Source organism: Cucurbita pepo, chromosome 2 (assembly GCF_057944985.1).
Source record: "Cucurbita pepo subsp. pepo isolate OVF chromosome 2, ASM5794498v1, whole genome shotgun sequence".
NCBI lineage: Eukaryota > Viridiplantae > Streptophyta > Magnoliopsida > Cucurbitales > Cucurbitaceae > Cucurbita > Cucurbita pepo.
This window is the reverse complement of record NC_141799.1, coordinates 12,891,603-12,908,454: the sequence shown is the minus strand read 5'-3', so window position 1 is coordinate 12,908,454 and position 16,852 is coordinate 12,891,603. Positions and strand designations below refer to the sequence as shown.

The window sequence follows — 16,852 nt, the reverse complement described above, 5'->3', positions numbered from 1 at the left end:
ACAAGTTCGACACGAGGGCGAGTGATTATTTTCTTTCACAAAACAAAAATGGCAGTAGCTGGTTTTTCTTCCTCTGCACCGTTGTTACCAATCTTTAATGGTGAGAAATATGAGTGGTGGAGCATCAAGATGAAGACCTTGCTCAGATCGCAGGAGCTATGGGACTTGGTGGAGCACGGGTTTGTTGATCTATTAGAACCCACAATAGAAGAAAAGGAGAGACTAAGATAAACTAAGAAAAACGATGCCAAGGCTCTATTCATTATTCAGCAAGCAGTTCATGAGACTATCTTTTCACGAATTGCAGCAACAACCACATCAAAGCAAGCATGGTCAATTCTGCAGAAAGAGTTTCAGGGAGATTCAAAAGTCATAACAGTGAGATTGCAATCTCTAAGACGTGATTTTGAAACTCTGCTCATGACGAATGGCGAATCAATTGCTGATTTTTTGTCCAGAACAATGGCAATAGTCAGTCAGATGCGCACCTATGGAGAGAAAATTTCAGACGAAACAATTGTTGCAAAGGTGTTGAGAAGCTTAACTCCAAAGTTTGACCATGTGGTGGCTGCCATAGAAGAAGCTAAGGATCTATCCATACTCTCCGTTGATGAACTGATGGGCTCGCTTCAGGCTCATGAGGCAAGAATCAACAGAGCATCAGAAAGGAACGAAGAAAAGGCACTACAAGTGAAGGAAACAACCAACAACGAAAACAACGAAAGAGAAAATATTCATTTAGCAGGTAGAAGTCGTGGAAGAGGAGGATTTCGCAGCTTCTATGGTGGTCATGATAACAGGGGTAGATGGAGAAGTGATGGACAGAGACAATTCAATGAACAAAGGAATGTCATACAATGTTACTATTGCAGAAGGTATGGGCACACAAAATCTGATTGTTGGTATAAAAATCAACAAATGAATTTTGCAGCAGAGAATAAAGAAGAAGAAGAAAAGCCGCTTATGGCATGGATACTAATCCAAGAAAATGTGACTTATGATTTGTTGTCCCTATTCAAAGAGCTTGATGAGACCCAAAAAATTAAGGTGCAACTTGGAAACACAAAAGAGATGCAAGTTGAGGGAAAAAGTACGGTGAAAGTCGAAACCAATCATGGTAAGATAAAACAATTAGATAACGTTCAATTTGTACCTGATTTAGGGTATAATTTATTGAGTGTTGGACAATTGATGACTAGAGGACATCCAGTTCTATTTGATGACAACACATGCGTCATTACACATAAAAAATCAGGTCATAAAGTTCAAATTGCCATGACTTCAAATAAGATGTTTCCACCTGATATTTCTAATATGGAGGATTTTGCTCTTGCTGCTAGCAGGAAAGATGACTCAACATTATGGCATCTCAGATGGACATCTTCATATGAACGGCCTGAATTTAAGGTTAATGGATAAAATTAAAAGTTCAAAAGTGGATTATAAATAATTAATAAAAAGCTAATTTCTTTAAGGTATTGTTAAATAATTAATAAAAAGTTAACCTTACAGACTCAAATGGCTTTTTTTTTTTTTTTTTTTTTTTGGCTAAAACAAATTGAATTAAAATGGAATAAATATTAAAATTTGTCAACCAATACGAAAGTTTTTATTTATTTAAAGAGTTAAAAAGCTAAAATGAGAATGGAAAAATACATCTAGGTATATGATAAAATCAACTTTTATGAAAAAACAATATAACAAAAAAATTACTCAAGTGGATCAAATTTCGCCTATAATTTAATAAATTTTTAAGTAAAAAAAAACGGATAAAATAAGGTTAAAAAAGTAAATATAATTATTATTATTTTCTTTTTCTTTTTTCCTCTCTAGAGTTCATATACCCAATTCCCATCCCGTGCGAAGAGAAGGCAATCGAAAAGACGCCGTGCAGTGTCTGCCGCGCTCGTCCTGCTCTCCGTTGTTGCGATTGAATTGCAAACCTGTTCCTTCGCCACTGCAACAAAGATACCGGAGGAGGGGAATCAGATTCTTTAATCTCGATCGAGATCAACATTTTGGATTTCTCTTTGTTGTTTTTGAACTGTAAGCTATCCTTTGCGCCGATTTTCTTTTTTTCGTTTTGCTTCTTCTTCTATTGTTTCCGGATAAAATGGTGATATTTTTCTGAAATTGTTCAGTAGCTCTGTGATATTACTTAGAGTGTTAAGATTGCTACGAAATGAGACATCGCTGCGACGTTCTAGTTCTCTTATTTTAAACACTGTCAAGAGAAATCAATCTGCGAAGTTTGCGTTAAGAAATCTTCATGATTCGTAAACGCTTTCAAGAAGCTAAAACAGGTAAGTTACGAATAGTTTGTACCTCATTTATTCCATTTTTGGCTTTGATTTTGAGCTTGCCTACTTACTGTTTGATAAATTGCTTGAAAGCAATATATATGTATATTGTTTATATATAGTTTTCTTGGACTGGAATCTCAGGCCTGCAACTGGTGAAATCGATGAGAGCCGAAAGGTTCTTGAAGAAAGTTGGATTGGGCAGAGAGGACCGTTACTTCTGGAAGCAAATTGGAAAGGCTCTGTTATTTTCGTATACTCTGATCGGCGTTGCATGGCTTTACAACGAAACATCACCATTTGGCTGGTGGACGCTGAAGCCACGGTCCAAGGCAGAGAAAGATTTGGCTCACCTCTATGAGAGGAGGGAGTTTCCATATCCAGGTTATTAAATCTCCGCATTGTACCCAAAAATTTAAGCTAATTGAAAATGAAATTGAGCTGCTGTATAAATTTCACTGCTAGATGGAAAAAAAATAGGGAAAATTATAAAATCCACTTAGAACAATAAGGGTGTTGCAATTGTATTTCAAAACTTCTTTGTAATTGAACTACATCATTGTAACTTTGTGATGATCGAGTATAGTGTAACAATTCTCATAGTTTATGTGTTCTAATGTTTGACGGCAACAAACTTGTTGCTCTAAGTGGTTGGACTTTTTTCATCTTGCTACTAACAGAATTGTTGCAAAACTGTTCAATTGCAACGAGAGTTCATCAGTTTGAGGATAATTGCTTGAATTTAAAGTTTGAGGGTGGGATTGTAAGAACTAGTTAAGGTCGTGGATTAAGCTAAATCTAATCATTATGATATATTGTAAACCCAGGTGATGAAGAAGCTATGGAGGATTTCATTTCAAAGGGGGGAATGATCGGAACTGCCATCGGTCCAAAGGGGGTGATTGATTTTGATAAGGATTCTTTCAATTATCAGAAAGAATTAGAGAACAATAAGCTCGAGCAAGAGGCCCAGAAGCTATGGTTCAGGACGAGGAACGAGGTTATTTCAGAGCTTCAGGGGAAGGGCTACGATGTTGAGTGAGGTAATTCTTGAATGGAAGCATGAAAATTTCTGATTGCCTAATTTGTTCATGTGTTCTTGTTGTGAAAGTTCTGAATACCCATCTGCTTGAATGCTATTTGATGCGTTTGCAGTCGTCTCTGTCATGTACTTGAATCTAAACGCTAAAAGGATTAGTATTAGAGTTGAAAATTTCTGGCCTTTTGATATCAATCTCTATGGATTGGTTTTAAGTTTTAATCGATGCTTGGTTCATCAATTCTCTCAAATGTTCCAACTTTTTAGTAACTTGCATCCAATTTCGAACCATTGTCTTTTCAAGATAAAGTTCGAAAACGAAATACAATCTTTAAAAGTCGAAATCTTAAAGACTATCCTATGGCTTAATCCTTTTATTACCCATGTTTTTGTAAAAATTTGATGTTATCTCGAGAATGATGGGGATTTCTTAGTAGTACTATATAACTAGATTCTTGTTTACCTTGACCTTAAGGAGTAATGTATCTTATCATGGTGACATACTACAATAGGCTTGAAAATGCAGCATTTATTTACTAGAGATTGGTCTATTGTGATGTCTCACATTGGTTGGGGAGGAGATCAAAACCCTTATAATAAGGGTGTAGAAACCTTCCCCTAGCAAACGCGTTTTAAAGCCTTGAGGGGAAGCCCAAAAGGGAAAGCCCATAGAGGACAATATCTGCTAGCGGTGAATCTATGTCGTTACAAATGGTATTAGAGCTAGACACTGGACGATGTGTTAGCCTTCTCGCTGTTCCCTAAAGGGGGTTGACACGAGGCGGTGTGCTAGTAAGGATGCTGGGCCCCAAAGGGAGTGGATTTAGTGGCGGTCCTACATCGATTGGAGAAAGAAAGAAATGAGTGCCAGCGAGGACGTTGGGCCTCGAAGGGGGATGGATTGTGATGTCCTACATTGGTTGGGGAGGATAACAAAACACATTTATAAGGATGTGGAAATCTTCTCCTAACGCGTTTTAAACCTTCTCCTAGCGCGTTTTAAAGCCTTGAGGGAAAGTCCAAAGCTTTGGTCGATAATCATTTGGTTTTTTATTTTTAGGTTTTGAAAACAAAGCTGGTAAAGAAATTGGAGAGAGTAATGTATGGTGAGAAAACAAGTATAATATTTATTAAAAAAAAACAAAATGTTTATCAAACTCTCGAACTTTTACATAGATGAAAATTTGAGGGTTCAATATGTATTATTCGATCTCTAATATCTTTTATAAATACTCATAAAACATAATATATATATATATATATTAATGATTTTGTAAAAATTTCAAACAATATAATATTGCATTTTCAAAATTTATTGATTATTTGTTCATTTATATAGTTTGGTTACTTGCTAGTTCCAATGTCTAATATGATGATTAATTTTTAGATTTGTGTTGGTTTACTTTGTAAATTTAAAAAAAAATTAATAAGATGATTAATATTTTCTAAAATTATGGATTTATTGGGTCACAATTCAAATTTATATCTATTTCTAGTAAATCAGTTAAATAAAATAATGAAGTAGATCAAACAATTAAAGATTAAAAAAATTATTAGACATTATTAAATACAAAATAAAAATTTAAACAATAAAAACCAAATAGATACGAATCTAATATCATTCTTGCCCCTCAAATATCTACTTATTTACATAAGTGTACCGCGTAACTCTCAAACATGGGAGGGGTGTTTACGGAAATTACTGCAAATACTCGTCCGACTCTGCTCTTAAACACAAAGTCTCGCTGCCAGTCCCAGTCGTCAGTGTTGCGTCTCTCGTTAACTATGTACTCTGCTACCACTCTCGGGCGGCCAGTACGCTGCCGGCGATTTCCCCGTGACCGGAGTACAAAGCCGATCAAAAGTGAACCGGCGAAATTCAAAGTGCCTACAAGCTCTCTCCAATTGCCCAAGGGCAATTGTTCCGGCAGCGTCTCGTCAACGGGTTATCTCCCCGGTTTTGGACTTCGGACTGGTTTGTCACTCGTTTCTGGATTCGTCCTTGATCTCGAGTCGGTGTTTCCTCGAAAGATGCTCAATTCGGTTCGTTTAATGAGGATAAGGATGTCGAGGCGCCGAGTCGTTTCGAGTTTATCACGTCTGAAAGGTTGTGGCCATGCTTGCTTTGGCTCTCGCACTTTGTAATGCTGATCGGGTTGTGATGTCCGTTGCAATTGTTCCGTTGTCTCTATCCCATGGCTGGAGCCGATCGTTCGCCGGTATAGTTCAGGTACCTGTGCTCCTCTTAAATTGTTTTTACTGTAGAGCAATTGCTGGTTTCTTTCTCTGTTTTTCGTTTGCGCAAGATAGTTCTCTAGAACTGAATTTTATCTTTTCTACTGAGTTTTTTGGTTCTACAGGCAGGTGTGAGATGATATGATATAGATTTGAAGGTGATGGTGATTTCTTTTTGCGTATTTCTGCATCTATTTATGATATAGAGTTGAAGAGAATAGCATTTTCTTGCTTCTCGCTTTAATTTTAATGACAATTTCGTAGTCGTTGCTAATTAGCCTTAAGCTGATCGATCTTTTACGCTCGAGCAAATATTGATACCTTTCCCAGAAGTTTGAGATTTTGTTCTCTCGACTTCTGGTTGCTCTATCAGGAATCTAACAGGATATCCGTCACTTGTATGGTTAGCATCACAAGTATTTGACTAGAACAAAGTTATCGCTTGCAATTATCTGACGGTTGGACTTCATGCAGTCATCGTTCCTTTGGGGTTATTTTGTTTCTCCAATAGCCGGCGGAGCGCTGGTGGACTACTATGGTGGTAAGATGGTTATGGCCTGGGGGGTGGCTTTGTGGTCACTGGCCACATTTCTGACTCCTTGGGCCGCTGAAACTTCGTTATGGGCACTTCTCGCTATGCGTGCTTTGCTCGGCGTTGCTGAAGGTGTGGCCCTTCCTTGTATGAACAACATGGTTGCTAGGTAACAATGATTGCTTAATTTAGAATAACAATTGAGTAGAAGCCAGCAATGAGCCATTTGAATGTTAGCTTCATAATTTGTAATCTAAGATGACAGAGAAACCAAATTATGGTGAGCGTCTAAACTCTTTGCTTTCTGTTGTAGATGGTTTCCTCCAACAGAACGAGCCAGGGCCGTTGGTATTGCAATAGCTGGGTTTCAGTTGGGAAGTGCAATAGGGCTCATGCTTTCTCCAATCCTAATGTCTCGAGCTGGTATACTTGGACCATTTGTCATTTTTGGGTTGTCAGGGTTTTTATGGGTTCTTGTATGGATATCTGCAATATCCAGTACTCCTGATCAGAATCCTCAGATATCCAAATATGAATTGGAATATGTACTAAAAAAGAGGCAAGAACCTTTGGTGGTGGAGAAAGTACCCCGGACTACTGTTATTCCTCCATTTAGGCGGCTACTTTCTAAAATGCCAACATGGTCTCTTATCGTTGCCAATGCTATGCATAGTTGGGTACTGCTCAAACTATTTTCTTCCCTTTAATTCATAGGAAATCCTATCCGGTGTGCCTTTTTACTGCAAATGTTGACTGATCTAGTAGCTTACTCTGTCTATGGCTTTGGATTAACCCATGTTAGCTACAATAGATGCCTTTTTAATTATTATTGCCCACGCTCATACCTGATATGGGTAAACGTATATCACCTCCCTACATTTAATTATCTTCATATAATTTCACTGTGTTTTACAAATGGTGTGTTTAGGTAGTGGGAGAGGTAACTTAATGTGATTTCTTTTCCTGCAGGGATTCTTCGTGATTCTTTCATGGATGCCTATCTACTTCAACTCCGTGAGGAATCCTTAGCAAACTTTTTGATAAGTTCTCTGTTAAATAGTGAATTTCTTAAAGGATTGGTGTTTTTCCATTACAGGTGTATCATGTTGAACTCAGACAAGCTGCGTGGTTTAGTGCTGTTCCGTGGAGTGTGATGGCAGTGATGGGATATTTTGGTGGATTGTGGTCCGATGGGTTATAATACGAAGTGGTACATCTATCACTTTGACAAGAAAAATGATGCAGGTGAGCATTTTCTATATCTATATAAATAATTTTCACTGTGACACGATACAAATGGAGACTTGTACACTTTCTTCTATTTTCCCCAACCTGTTTGTGTGTTGTTGTCTATCCTCTCCTCCTCACTTCCCCATTGTTCTTAATTTTTCAATTTCAGCCACTCAAATTCATTGATTCCTGCCCTTTTTTTGGTTCTTTATTTCTACGGGGAAGAGGGTAAATTTTGAAGAGACTAGTTCGGCAGAGTAGCCTCAGTTTCCAGTGAACAAATTCTTGCTCATCTGGTTTAAGATAATACCAAATAACCAGTCATGTTGAAGTGCACGGAGAGAAAAAATCAAATTGGAAGTTTGTAAAATCAAAAAGGTAAAGACCGAATGGTATGAACAGAGAAAAGCGATAACTGTCCGCAAATCAATGGCCAGGCACCAAATTTTACATCATCCAATCAGAAAATAGTGAGTGAACTAAAAATACCAACATTCATGACCATCAAGGTAGTAGCAAGATCGAAGTAGATCGGCAAATCAAGCAGGACTAACAGACCTTGAAACCACGCTTCCACTCCCACCAGAATATCCTCCTCTCTTATGGCACCTCGGAGTACTACTGCAAGAGCGACTCCTCGAGCTCCTTCGTTCAGGAGCGATACTGTGTGAATGTCTCCCGGATCTCCTGCTTCGTTCAGGGGAAATACTGCGTGAATAACTTCTGCTACGAGAGTAACTCCTCGAGGCGCTTCTACAGTGCCTAGGAGAATAACTGCGGGAATAACGTCTACTAGAAACCCTTGCCTTTGGTGAGACACTCCTAGAAACTGACCCATCCCTGTGCCTTCTGTAGTATGGATCAGGAGAGCAATAGTCATAAGGTGAGTACGACCTGTCACGTCTCCTGGTAGGCGACCTACTATATGGAGAGTGGGATCGAGAATACGACCTGTCACGTCTCCTGGTAGGCGACCTACTACATGGAGAGTGCGATCGAGAATACGACCTATGATGCCTATAGTATGGAGAATCATATCTTCGGCGGCTATAAGGGGAGTATGATCTATAGCGGTATGGCGAGTCATTTGATCTTCGGCGTCGATCGGGAGAATGGGATCTGCTCCTGCTACGGTCAGATGAATAATTAGACGAACAGCTCAAGCTCCTGCTATAAGGAGAGTAGCTGGGAGAACGCCGAGAAGAGTAGCTGCGCGATCTACGTCTCACTGTTATAAACATAGGATTAGACAAAAAAAAAAAAAAAAAGCTCAATACTTCATAGAAATAAATCAAACATTAGATTAAAAGCTCACCACGGACTGTTCTAAGTCCAAAATATCTCCCTGGAGTCGGAGTTCTACCTCTCCGTCTTCGAGCCTATCAGAAAATAAGAGATGTAAAATGAGACAATTCAAATGTCAATCGATGAAAAACACCAGAGCAGGGGAACATGCCACAGTAGAGAGGGAAGTAAGGCTACAGGAATCAATTAGCAGATAAAAGAGAGAAATGCAGGGCATACAACCCCAATGTTCTGAGACTTCATGTGTTTGTTTTGTTTGATTAGTTGTAGTTTGAGTTTGATGAAGAGCTGCTACACACAGCTAACCTGCTGCCAAAAAACTTCAAGTGCACAGAGCAAAAATCTCAAATCTCTTGCAACAAACCATCCAGAGATCTCATAAATATTTGAAGTTGAACATGATAATGAGAAACATCCCGAGACTACGAAATTATACTTGGTTTAATTTTTACCTTCTCCACGGTGATTATTCGACCTTCAAGTACAGATCGATTTAGATATTTGATGCAACGTTCAGCCTCATCATTACTAGACATGGTAATGAATCCAAAACCACGGGATTCTCTAGTCCATGGATCAGTCACGAGATGAACATCTAGCACCTGGAGAATGAAAAATTCATTCACGAACAGAGAAAATAGTCCATAAATTCAATCACCAACAGGAAGGACAAAACACATACACCACCATCAAAAGTACAAGCCACAGAAAAAATTTGAAGAAAATAAGATCTGCGACATACCGTTCCTTCAGCAGAAAAATGCTTCTCGAGTTCTCTCCTTCTAATTCTATGTGACAAACCAGTGACGTACAAATTGTTACCAGGATTTTCAACGTCACTAGAAGGGCTCCTGGAAAAAAAAATCCACAAAATAGAAGTAAATGTATCATACAGATGATCTAGAGAATATGGGAAAAACCGACCAAGCAAAGGGTTCCTGAGCAAGAAATACCTTGAACGGCTCCTTGACCTTGACAGGGACCTTGAGACCGATCGTTTGTATGAAGGAGAGCGGGAGTACCTAGACCTTCTGGAGTACGACATCTGCGACCTGATCAGCAAAGAAAAGCCTAAACACGATCAGGATTTACTAAAGAAGAGTACAACAGTAATAGAAGACCAGAATTACAATGATTTTGTTTCTCGTATAGAGCAGCTGGTAAATCGGAACGTCAGTTTAACACTCGTCAAGAACAAGAAAATGAAGAAATACAAAATCTCTCCACCAATATTCTAAGTTAACAAAAAAATTCCAAGACAACTGCAGAAAATACTCCAAATGAATATGCTAATCACAAGAAAAACAATCTAGCAATAACCCGACCCTAATTCTCTCCATAAACATCATCGAAATCAAGAATCAAACGTATCATCTCAATCAACGAAAATAGATGCAAGAGTTCATGAAATGAGAGATAGAGAAAGAATTTACCGCCCAAACTGCTGAAGCAAAACCAAAATCGAAAGGAAATGCAACCGAGTTTTCAACGACAGTAATATCTCGCACGAAAGCGCATGCAATAAAGTTTTACGAAACAAGCTGAAAGCATAATATATAGCCTCCAGGTGAGAGAAGTTTCTGGAGCATCGGATGCCAAATCGCAATAAAACATAATTTAAACTTTTTCGTTTCCGTATTCAGATTACCATTTCAAATCGTGGAGCAGTAATCAGGTATTTCGCAATCAAAATGTTATCGTGGATCCGCTACGTGTCAGAATATGACCTGTGCAATACCAAAAAAATTATAAACCCCATATTATCAAAATTGTCGCATCTTTTATAAAGAAAAATGGCCTCCCATTTACGAGCATTAAATAAATCATGAAAGTTAAATTTCCACGGGTTTGAACTCAAAAGTCTCGTGATACAAATAACTTCGGGGCTATAGAAGTTTCTAGAGCTTTTGATACCAAATCACAATAAAACACAATAAATCACAATAAAACACAATTTGTAGAGATTTGATGTAGACGTCTATCTAGTCAGTAAATAGTTTCTAATGATACTATGATAAAATATTAATTGTGTAGCCTAAAATTTGTCCTGTCATCTTGCTATTCAAATATTAGCTAAGCTCATCCTTAGTTTTAAAGACCAAAAGTACGAACATCACCAAATCAACTATGCGTTACAAGAAGAAAAAAGGAGTTAGCTCTAAATAAAATTAATGCATAGAACTTGACCAGTTAGTTGTAAAAAAATTAACACAAATCCCTTTAGTTGTAAAAAAATTAACACAAATCCCTATTTTGAAAAAAATATATATATCCAAAATGATAACGTAGTAATGAACTTCTGGGCTGTCTGTAACACAGGAATTTCACTTCTATTTCGTTTAGACTAAACTAACAATAAAGGACTTGGACTCAAAACAGACAAAGGAATGGAAGCAGTGAATCCAAATTGCTCATTCTCAAGTAAAAAGAGTGTCATATTACATAATGAAGACATGACAGCATAGGAACGATATAACAACAAAGAGGCCCTGCGCCTCCCCATCCAACAGCCAGACTTGTCGTCGGAGACCTAATCTATGATGATGCAGGTTCAGAAGAAGTTGAAGATGGAGCAGATGCTGAAGGCGTCGATCCCAGCGGTGCTGAACCTGAAGATGCTCCTCCTTGCGACTGAGGGGCAGAGCCTTGTGGTGCAGAATGCTGCTGGTATTGCTGGCTACCTGGAGGGGGCTGGGGCTGAGGCTGGGGCTGGGGCGGGGGTGGCATGTTCGAATGATAAGGAGGGTATTGTGGATAATGTTGCTGCACATACCCATATGGCGGATAAAATTGCTGTTGATATTGTGCATGTGGTGGTGGTGGGTGCATTGCGTGATATGGATATTGATGTCCCTGCTGGTGTTGTTTCTCCGAACCGGGTCTAGCTTCTGTTGAACTAGCAGGTCCGCTATGGGGTGCCCCCGAATCATGAGTCGAAATCAAAGCTCCCATTCTTTGAGGGTCCATTGAGGGATAGAATGCTCTCTCCTGCTGAGGTGGTGGTGGCGGCATATTGTAGTAGTGCATAGGTTGAGGTTGATCATGCGTTCCCGGAGGGTGTAATTGGCTGTGCTGCTGCGAGATAACTGCCCGCGGCAGCATTCCACTGTGAGCCACTGCTGCTTGCTTTGCTTCATCAGAACCCTCCGACTCTGGTTTTGGTGCTTGAGGTCTACCCCACATCAATTTCAGCCTAAGGCCCTTTACTACCAGCTTGTTAGAAAGCTCTCCTGCAGCCTTCTCTGCACCTTCCCTGGTGGTGTAGGTCACAAAAGCACATGCCCGCTGTAGCACCATTCTGATGGATTCAATTTCACCATGAGCATAAAAGTTATCACGAAGATCTTGTTCGGTGACTCGAGCATCAAGACCACCCACATACAAGGTTCTAATACTCTCATCCTCTGGAGGTTCCAGAGAAGGCATCTCTCCAGCCTTGTTAAGAAGCTTCAGTGCAACTGGATCGTTAACCCTGAGGAGGTCGAAAGGAAAGTAACCTCATTAGCAATTATCTCTGTAAATTCCGAATGACAAAAATAAAATGTGACTAGTCTAGAAAAATATACGTGATAACTGTGACTTTTAACATTCTTGCAAATAGAAACCGAACTGTGAGAATGAAATATAGCTCAGTCGTCTATTTCAGTTTTATAATGGCCAAGGGGAAAAACTTGATAGGAAAATAAAACTTCGTGAATAGAACAAAAGATATAAAGGGTGATGAGATTCAACCCAACAAGGGCCAAGGGGATTACAAGGTTGAGATGTCAAAGGCGGACAAAATATGTATTTCAATGTCACATCTTTCGAAATACAACTCAACTCACCACAAAATAGTAAATACTAATTTAAATAGCCACTGATCAATTAATTGCATATGAAAAACTGAGCAATCATCTCTGTTCCAATAAATAATAACTATGGGAAGACTATATTTCATATGATGTAAAGCTGAAACGAAGCTTAAGATATGTAACAAATGCAAGATGGTGACCATGAAAAAGCATAGAAAATTTGGGTGGTCAGGGACTAAGATCAGACACACAACAATTAATCATTCAAAAGAAAAAAGATCATCCATACCCATAGTAACGATCCTTAATATTTTGCTGGGACAACTCTCCAGTTTCAGGCATCTCATGTCTGTAAGGGCATTCCGAACCTCTAGTACATTCACCCCTAATATAAAAACTACAAACATGTGCACGGTTCCTCTTGTAATAGGGGGTAGTTCGTTGAAGTTTCAGAATAGTATCGTTTGGCCGAGCCTTTCCAAACGAGGACTCATAATCAATACCAGCTCTAGCCTGCATGGTCAACATTCAACTGAATTAGCAAAATCCAAGTTAGCAACAACAGAGCTGCAAAGACCTGCTACAGCAATCATATTTAATTCATTGAATATGTAAAAATTATAAAACAAATCAAATGCCACATAGGATACTTTTAGGGTGCACATCCATGGCCATCTAATTAAATTCAATAGCTTTTATCAATTTTCTCAAATTATCTCCTCTTCAAAGGAATAAAATCACATTCCTCCTCAGGTATCTAATATTTCTTTGTTAAAATTTTCATCCTCCACTGTTCAAGGAAATTAAGATCCCATTCCTTTAAACGGCCATGCTTCATTATATTAAATATTAATATTAATATTAATTTGTCGCAAAGATGAAAGTGAGAGAGAAAACAACATTTCATCCATACACTTCAGCAGAACATGGATGTCCGTTATATAGAGTATGTTTGACCCAATAACATTCAGATTTTAAATCCATATGCCCACAATCTTGATTGAAATCAAGAACATTTGCCAAATATGCCCACCTTTATTACTAACATTTTTCAATCCACTTGCGCAAAAGTACACAGAAAGCATGACTAACAAAGAAAAAGAATCTAAAGTAAAAAACACTTATTAGGTCTGATATAAATTAATTGATCCAGAACATGATCCAGAACAACAAAAAAACACTTATTAGGTCTGAAAAACACTTATTAGGTAAAGTAAAAAACACTTATTAGGTCTGAAAAACATGATCCAGAACAACAAAGAATCTAAAGTAAAAAACACTTATTAGGTCTGAAAAAGATGTACGAAGCATGATCCAGAACAACAAAAAAAAACTGACAATTTTTTCAATAAGGAAAGAAATAAGCTCAACTTCTTTTCAAGAAAATCGAAAATTGGAAATCATGTCTAATAAGGCAAAAGTTATTTATGTTAAGCAATCAAAACAATCCGACATTTTAGTTTTTACCATGCTATTAGTATTAGCCATATCTATGTCCATCAAGGCTTATCATAGTGGCTAAGATGGTTGGCTATCATAATGCTTTTCCCTTAACATTCCAAGAGATTGCACCAACAACTGCAAGGACTAATCATCCAATAACTAGAGGAAATACTTAGCAGAAAGTGCATACCTTCCGATCATGCTCCTCGGCAAAATATTCCCTATTCACATCGCTCTTAGGAATAGAATCGTTGGAGTTGATAGACAGGGCAGTATCTCGAACCTGAACTGGTAAGCCATATTCAAGGTCCAAAAGGCAAACTTGACATACATTTTTTAACTTACTGCAAGTCTGGCAAATCTCAGATTTCTTATATCTGGCATCGCGTCCAGGTCTCCACCTGAAAACTGTAAATGGTCGCGTGCAAATTTTGCATTCTTTGTCATAATCAGCTTTCGTCTGCATTCAGATATCGCATTCATTTAATCAAAATAATGTCTAAAGCAAAGATTAAGCATGAATTGCAAAAGAGCACAACTCCAGTAACCACCATCCCTTACTCCCCCACATATTTCATGCTAGTGAGTATATAAAAATCATAAACAGTTAACAGAAACCATCTGGATCTATGTTCAAACAGGACATCAATTGACGGTAATTACACGAACAGAACAGTTCGAGAAGGACTTATTCGAACATTTATGTGATCAATTGTGAACTTAGGAACGCAATTCAAGGACGGGTTCGAAGTAACTCGAGGGGTTGGGAGTACTAAACTTAGAGAAGATAGAAGAACAAACATACCATGCGAACATAGGGGTTATCACCAAGGCAAGACTCGCAGATGATGGGGAAATCGGAGCGCTCCCATCCATCAGCTTCCAGATCCCTCAGCAACCGATGCGCCATGGAGAATTCGTGTGGAACTCGACTCTGTTTTGGCTCCCTTGAGTAGGACTGCGAAGGAATCAATCAACTCTTCGGAAGTCCCTCAATCAATAAGTGAGCCTTCAAACTGAATGATCGCCCAGAGCCCAGGGAGGAACCCTCTGTTGGTAAACCCTAGATTTGGAATGATCTCAAGTCATTTACTCTGCTCGGTGTGAATTTAAAAAAAGAAAAAGGAAAAGGAGAATCAGAAATTCAAAATGGTTTGAGATCTCGTTTTTATCCAAAAATTTTCCATCCAAAATAGGTTGGATTTACATGATTTCAAACTAAAACTGACCTAACTCCACTCCAAATTTACCCTATTTTGTGATTAAATCCAAGAAAAAAACTGATTTATCAGGACAGACTTTGATTGCAGAATTGAAAAATGGAGAAACTGAGATGGAAAACTGACCCATGACGTCGAGAGGTTGCAGCAGGGAGGAAGGTAAAGGTGAAGCAAAAAAAAAAAAACGTGGCGGTTGGGGCGTACCGGCGACAATCAGCAGAGATGATTGTGTGAGTGCGGCGGCTGCGGCGGCGGGAGGGGAAATTCAGAGATGAAGAAAACGGGTGGGGAGCGAAAGAAGTGGAGGCGGACGTGTAGGGTTCACTTCTTCTTCATCTCTTCTTTTCTTTTCTTTTTTATTTATTTATTTGTCTTTTTCCAATATTTATAATAAAACGTTAATTTATATATATTTGTTAGATATATTTTTTTTAATTATTCTGAATTCTTTAAAATACTTTTATATTTTACTGTATTTATATTTAAGTGTTTAAATATATTTAAAAATAAATAAATATAACTTTGATGAGGATAGTTTGTGTGTCTATTAAATTTTAATATTAAACTAATAACAAAATCATTTTAAAATACTTTTATATTTTACTGTATTTATATTTGAGGTCTAGCGTAATAACGGTGTACTTTAGCTTAAAATTGTTCTGTTATATTGGAACTGTATTTGTCGGGAAAAATAACATATAACTCCGTGTATGAAAATGGTTTTAATAAATAGATTTCCGAAAGTTGGACCAAGTTTTAAGGGAATACTAATAAATGTCATATATTTATTCCGTACAAATAAATTCATAAATTTAATAGACATTGATAAGGCAACTATAACACTCAGCCCAACAATAGCAATATCCATTTAATAATAATTAACACCTTCTTATACAAAATTCGGATAAACCAAGAGATAATACCATAATTATATTACCTCTTTGATCGGCAAGATTTGAAACCTCGCTATAAATTGAGTCGCTCCACAATTGAATTTGATCAAAACTTGATTCGATGGTAAATTGAGTCACCCCACAATCGAATATAATCAATACTTGATTAAATGGCTCGGATGCAATTTTACACAAGAATTTATTGAATGGCAAAATTGATGCTCGGATTTCTAAGAGAAACATTTTGAGATCTGAAATACATTCATCAACAAATCTGATTTTTTATCTAACTGGTATTTAACCAGGATTTAATCCCGATATCTTTAATCTTCACAAAAGACAAAGTCAAATTGACCATTTTGTCCTTTCCAAATTTTATACCATTAAAAATAAAACTTTATAAGATGTGTATTTGCCTGCTTAGGTTCGAACTTTGTTTTTTACATTTTTAATCTTCTAGTCGTCTTTGAATCTCTTGTTGGATCGTGTAATAGGTCTATTTGGAACACCCTGATTCTTATTGGATATAATTATAGATTTGCACCGATATAAGGTGTAGAAACATTTTTGTACAAAATTTAACATGTAAAGGTTAATGTAACGAACTCAAATCCGTGAGCAGATATTGTCCTCTTTCGGCTTTCCCTTTCCAACTTTCCAACGGTCTCGTCTTTGTTACTCTACTGTAAAGACTAAAGGAAAAGAGGAGGATCGGTTCGTTCCTGAACTACTAAATCCGATGTAACTCGGTAATTCTCGAAAGTCAAGAAACGAGAGAGAAAGAAACCCTGATTATTCTTTCTTCCCCTTATCGTGTAATAGGTCTATTTGGAACACCCGTATAAGGTGTAGAAACATTTT

The 16,852-nt window shown here is 37.8% G+C and overlaps 3 protein-coding genes and 1 pseudogene across 10 annotated transcripts; 2 read left to right on the top strand and 2 right to left on the bottom strand.

Moving 5' to 3' along the window:
* Positions 1-1,838: 1,838 nt before the first annotated feature.
* Positions 1,839-3,534, top strand: LOC111787692 (uncharacterized). 3 transcript variants are annotated; one of them, XM_087121169.1, is made up of 4 exons: positions 1,839-2,046; positions 2,163-2,303; positions 2,445-2,684; positions 3,128-3,534. In XM_087121169.1, the coding sequence occupies exons 2-4, from the start codon at positions 2,270-2,272 to the stop codon at positions 3,340-3,342; spliced, it is 489 nt and encodes a 162-aa protein (XP_086977295.1). In that variant the 5' UTR covers positions 1,839-2,046; positions 2,163-2,269; the 3' UTR covers positions 3,343-3,534. The 3 variants fall into 3 exon arrangements, with proteins under 3 accessions (XP_086977295.1, XP_023523492.2, XP_023523491.2); XM_023667724.2 differs by having other exon boundaries at positions 2,145-2,303; XM_023667723.2 differs by having other exon boundaries at positions 1,840-2,046; positions 2,142-2,303.
* Positions 3,535-5,016: 1,482 nt separating this feature from the next.
* LOC111788756 (putative anion transporter 4, chloroplastic) lies at positions 5,017-7,522 on the top strand (annotated as a pseudogene). Its single transcript, XR_015419881.1, has 5 exons — positions 5,017-5,569; positions 6,049-6,275; positions 6,420-6,783; positions 7,076-7,120; positions 7,203-7,522. The product of XR_015419881.1 is annotated as a putative anion transporter 4, chloroplastic (transcript).
* A 209-nt stretch (positions 7,523-7,731) lies between these two features.
* On the bottom strand, positions 7,732-10,232 carry LOC111788755 (uncharacterized). 2 transcript variants are annotated; one of them, XM_087121604.1, is made up of 7 exons: positions 10,075-10,232; positions 9,595-9,693; positions 9,384-9,492; positions 9,094-9,243; positions 8,652-8,715; positions 8,345-8,564; positions 7,732-8,287 (listed from the first exon to the last, which is right to left on the bottom strand). In XM_087121604.1, exons 2-7 carry the CDS (start codon positions 9,684-9,686, stop codon positions 7,876-7,878), a joined length of 1,047 nt encoding a protein of 348 aa, XP_086977730.1. In that variant the 5' UTR covers positions 9,687-9,693; positions 10,075-10,232; the 3' UTR covers positions 7,732-7,875. The 2 variants fall into 2 exon arrangements, with proteins under 2 accessions (XP_086977730.1, XP_023525007.2); XM_023669239.2 differs by having other exon boundaries at positions 7,732-8,564.
* Positions 10,233-10,952: 720 nt separating this feature from the next.
* MAC5B (CCCH-type zinc fingerfamily protein with RNA-binding domain-containing protein) lies at positions 10,953-15,457 on the bottom strand. Of its 4 annotated transcripts, none has more exons than XM_087121751.1 (5): positions 15,303-15,457; positions 14,684-14,941; positions 14,069-14,338; positions 12,725-12,948; positions 10,953-12,113 (listed from the first exon to the last, which is right to left on the bottom strand). In XM_087121751.1, the coding sequence occupies exons 2-5, from the start codon at positions 14,786-14,788 to the stop codon at positions 11,177-11,179; spliced, it is 1,536 nt and encodes a 511-aa protein (XP_086977877.1). In that variant the 5' UTR covers positions 14,789-14,941; positions 15,303-15,457; the 3' UTR covers positions 10,953-11,176. The 4 variants fall into 4 exon arrangements, with proteins under 4 accessions (XP_086977877.1, XP_086977878.1, XP_086977876.1 ...); XM_087121752.1 differs by having other exon boundaries at positions 14,684-14,972; positions 15,225-15,448; XM_087121750.1 differs by having other exon boundaries at positions 15,225-15,448.
* Positions 15,458-16,852: the final 1,395 nt, after the last annotated feature.

Excerpts from the sequence above, each read along its gene's own strand:
- LOC111787692 (XM_087121169.1), top strand. The coding sequence starts at position 2,270 with ATGATTCGTAAACGCTTTCAAGAAGCTAAAACAG. Across the intron at positions 2,304-2,444 it reads CTTTCAAGAAGCTAAAACAG|GCCTGCAACTGGTGAAATCG; the intron begins GTAAGTTACGAA and ends CTGGAATCTCAG. Across the intron at positions 2,685-3,127 it reads GAGGGAGTTTCCATATCCAG|GTGATGAAGAAGCTATGGAG; the intron begins GTTATTAAATCT and ends TTGTAAACCCAG.
- LOC111788755 (XM_023669239.2), bottom strand. The coding sequence starts at position 9,686 with ATGTCGTACTCCAGAAGGTCTAGGTACTCCCGCTCTCCTTCATACAAA. Across the intron at positions 9,244-9,383 it reads ATTTTTCTGCTGAAGGAACG|GTGCTAGATGTTCATCTCGT; the intron begins GTATGTCGCAGA and ends TTCATTCTCCAG. Across the intron at positions 8,716-9,093 it reads GAATAATCACCGTGGAGAAG|GCTCGAAGACGGAGAGGTAG; the intron begins GTAAAAATTAAA and ends ATTTTCTGATAG.
- MAC5B (XM_087121751.1), bottom strand. The coding sequence starts at position 14,788 with ATGGCGCATCGGTTGCTGAGGGATCTGGAAGCTGATGGATGGGAGCGC. Across the intron at positions 14,339-14,683 it reads ATAACCCCTATGTTCGCATG|ACGAAAGCTGATTATGACAA; the intron begins GTATGTTTGTTC and ends ATCTGAATGCAG. Across the intron at positions 12,114-12,724 it reads ATTAAGGATCGTTACTATGG|GGTTAACGATCCAGTTGCAC; the intron begins GTATGGATGATC and ends CGACCTCCTCAG.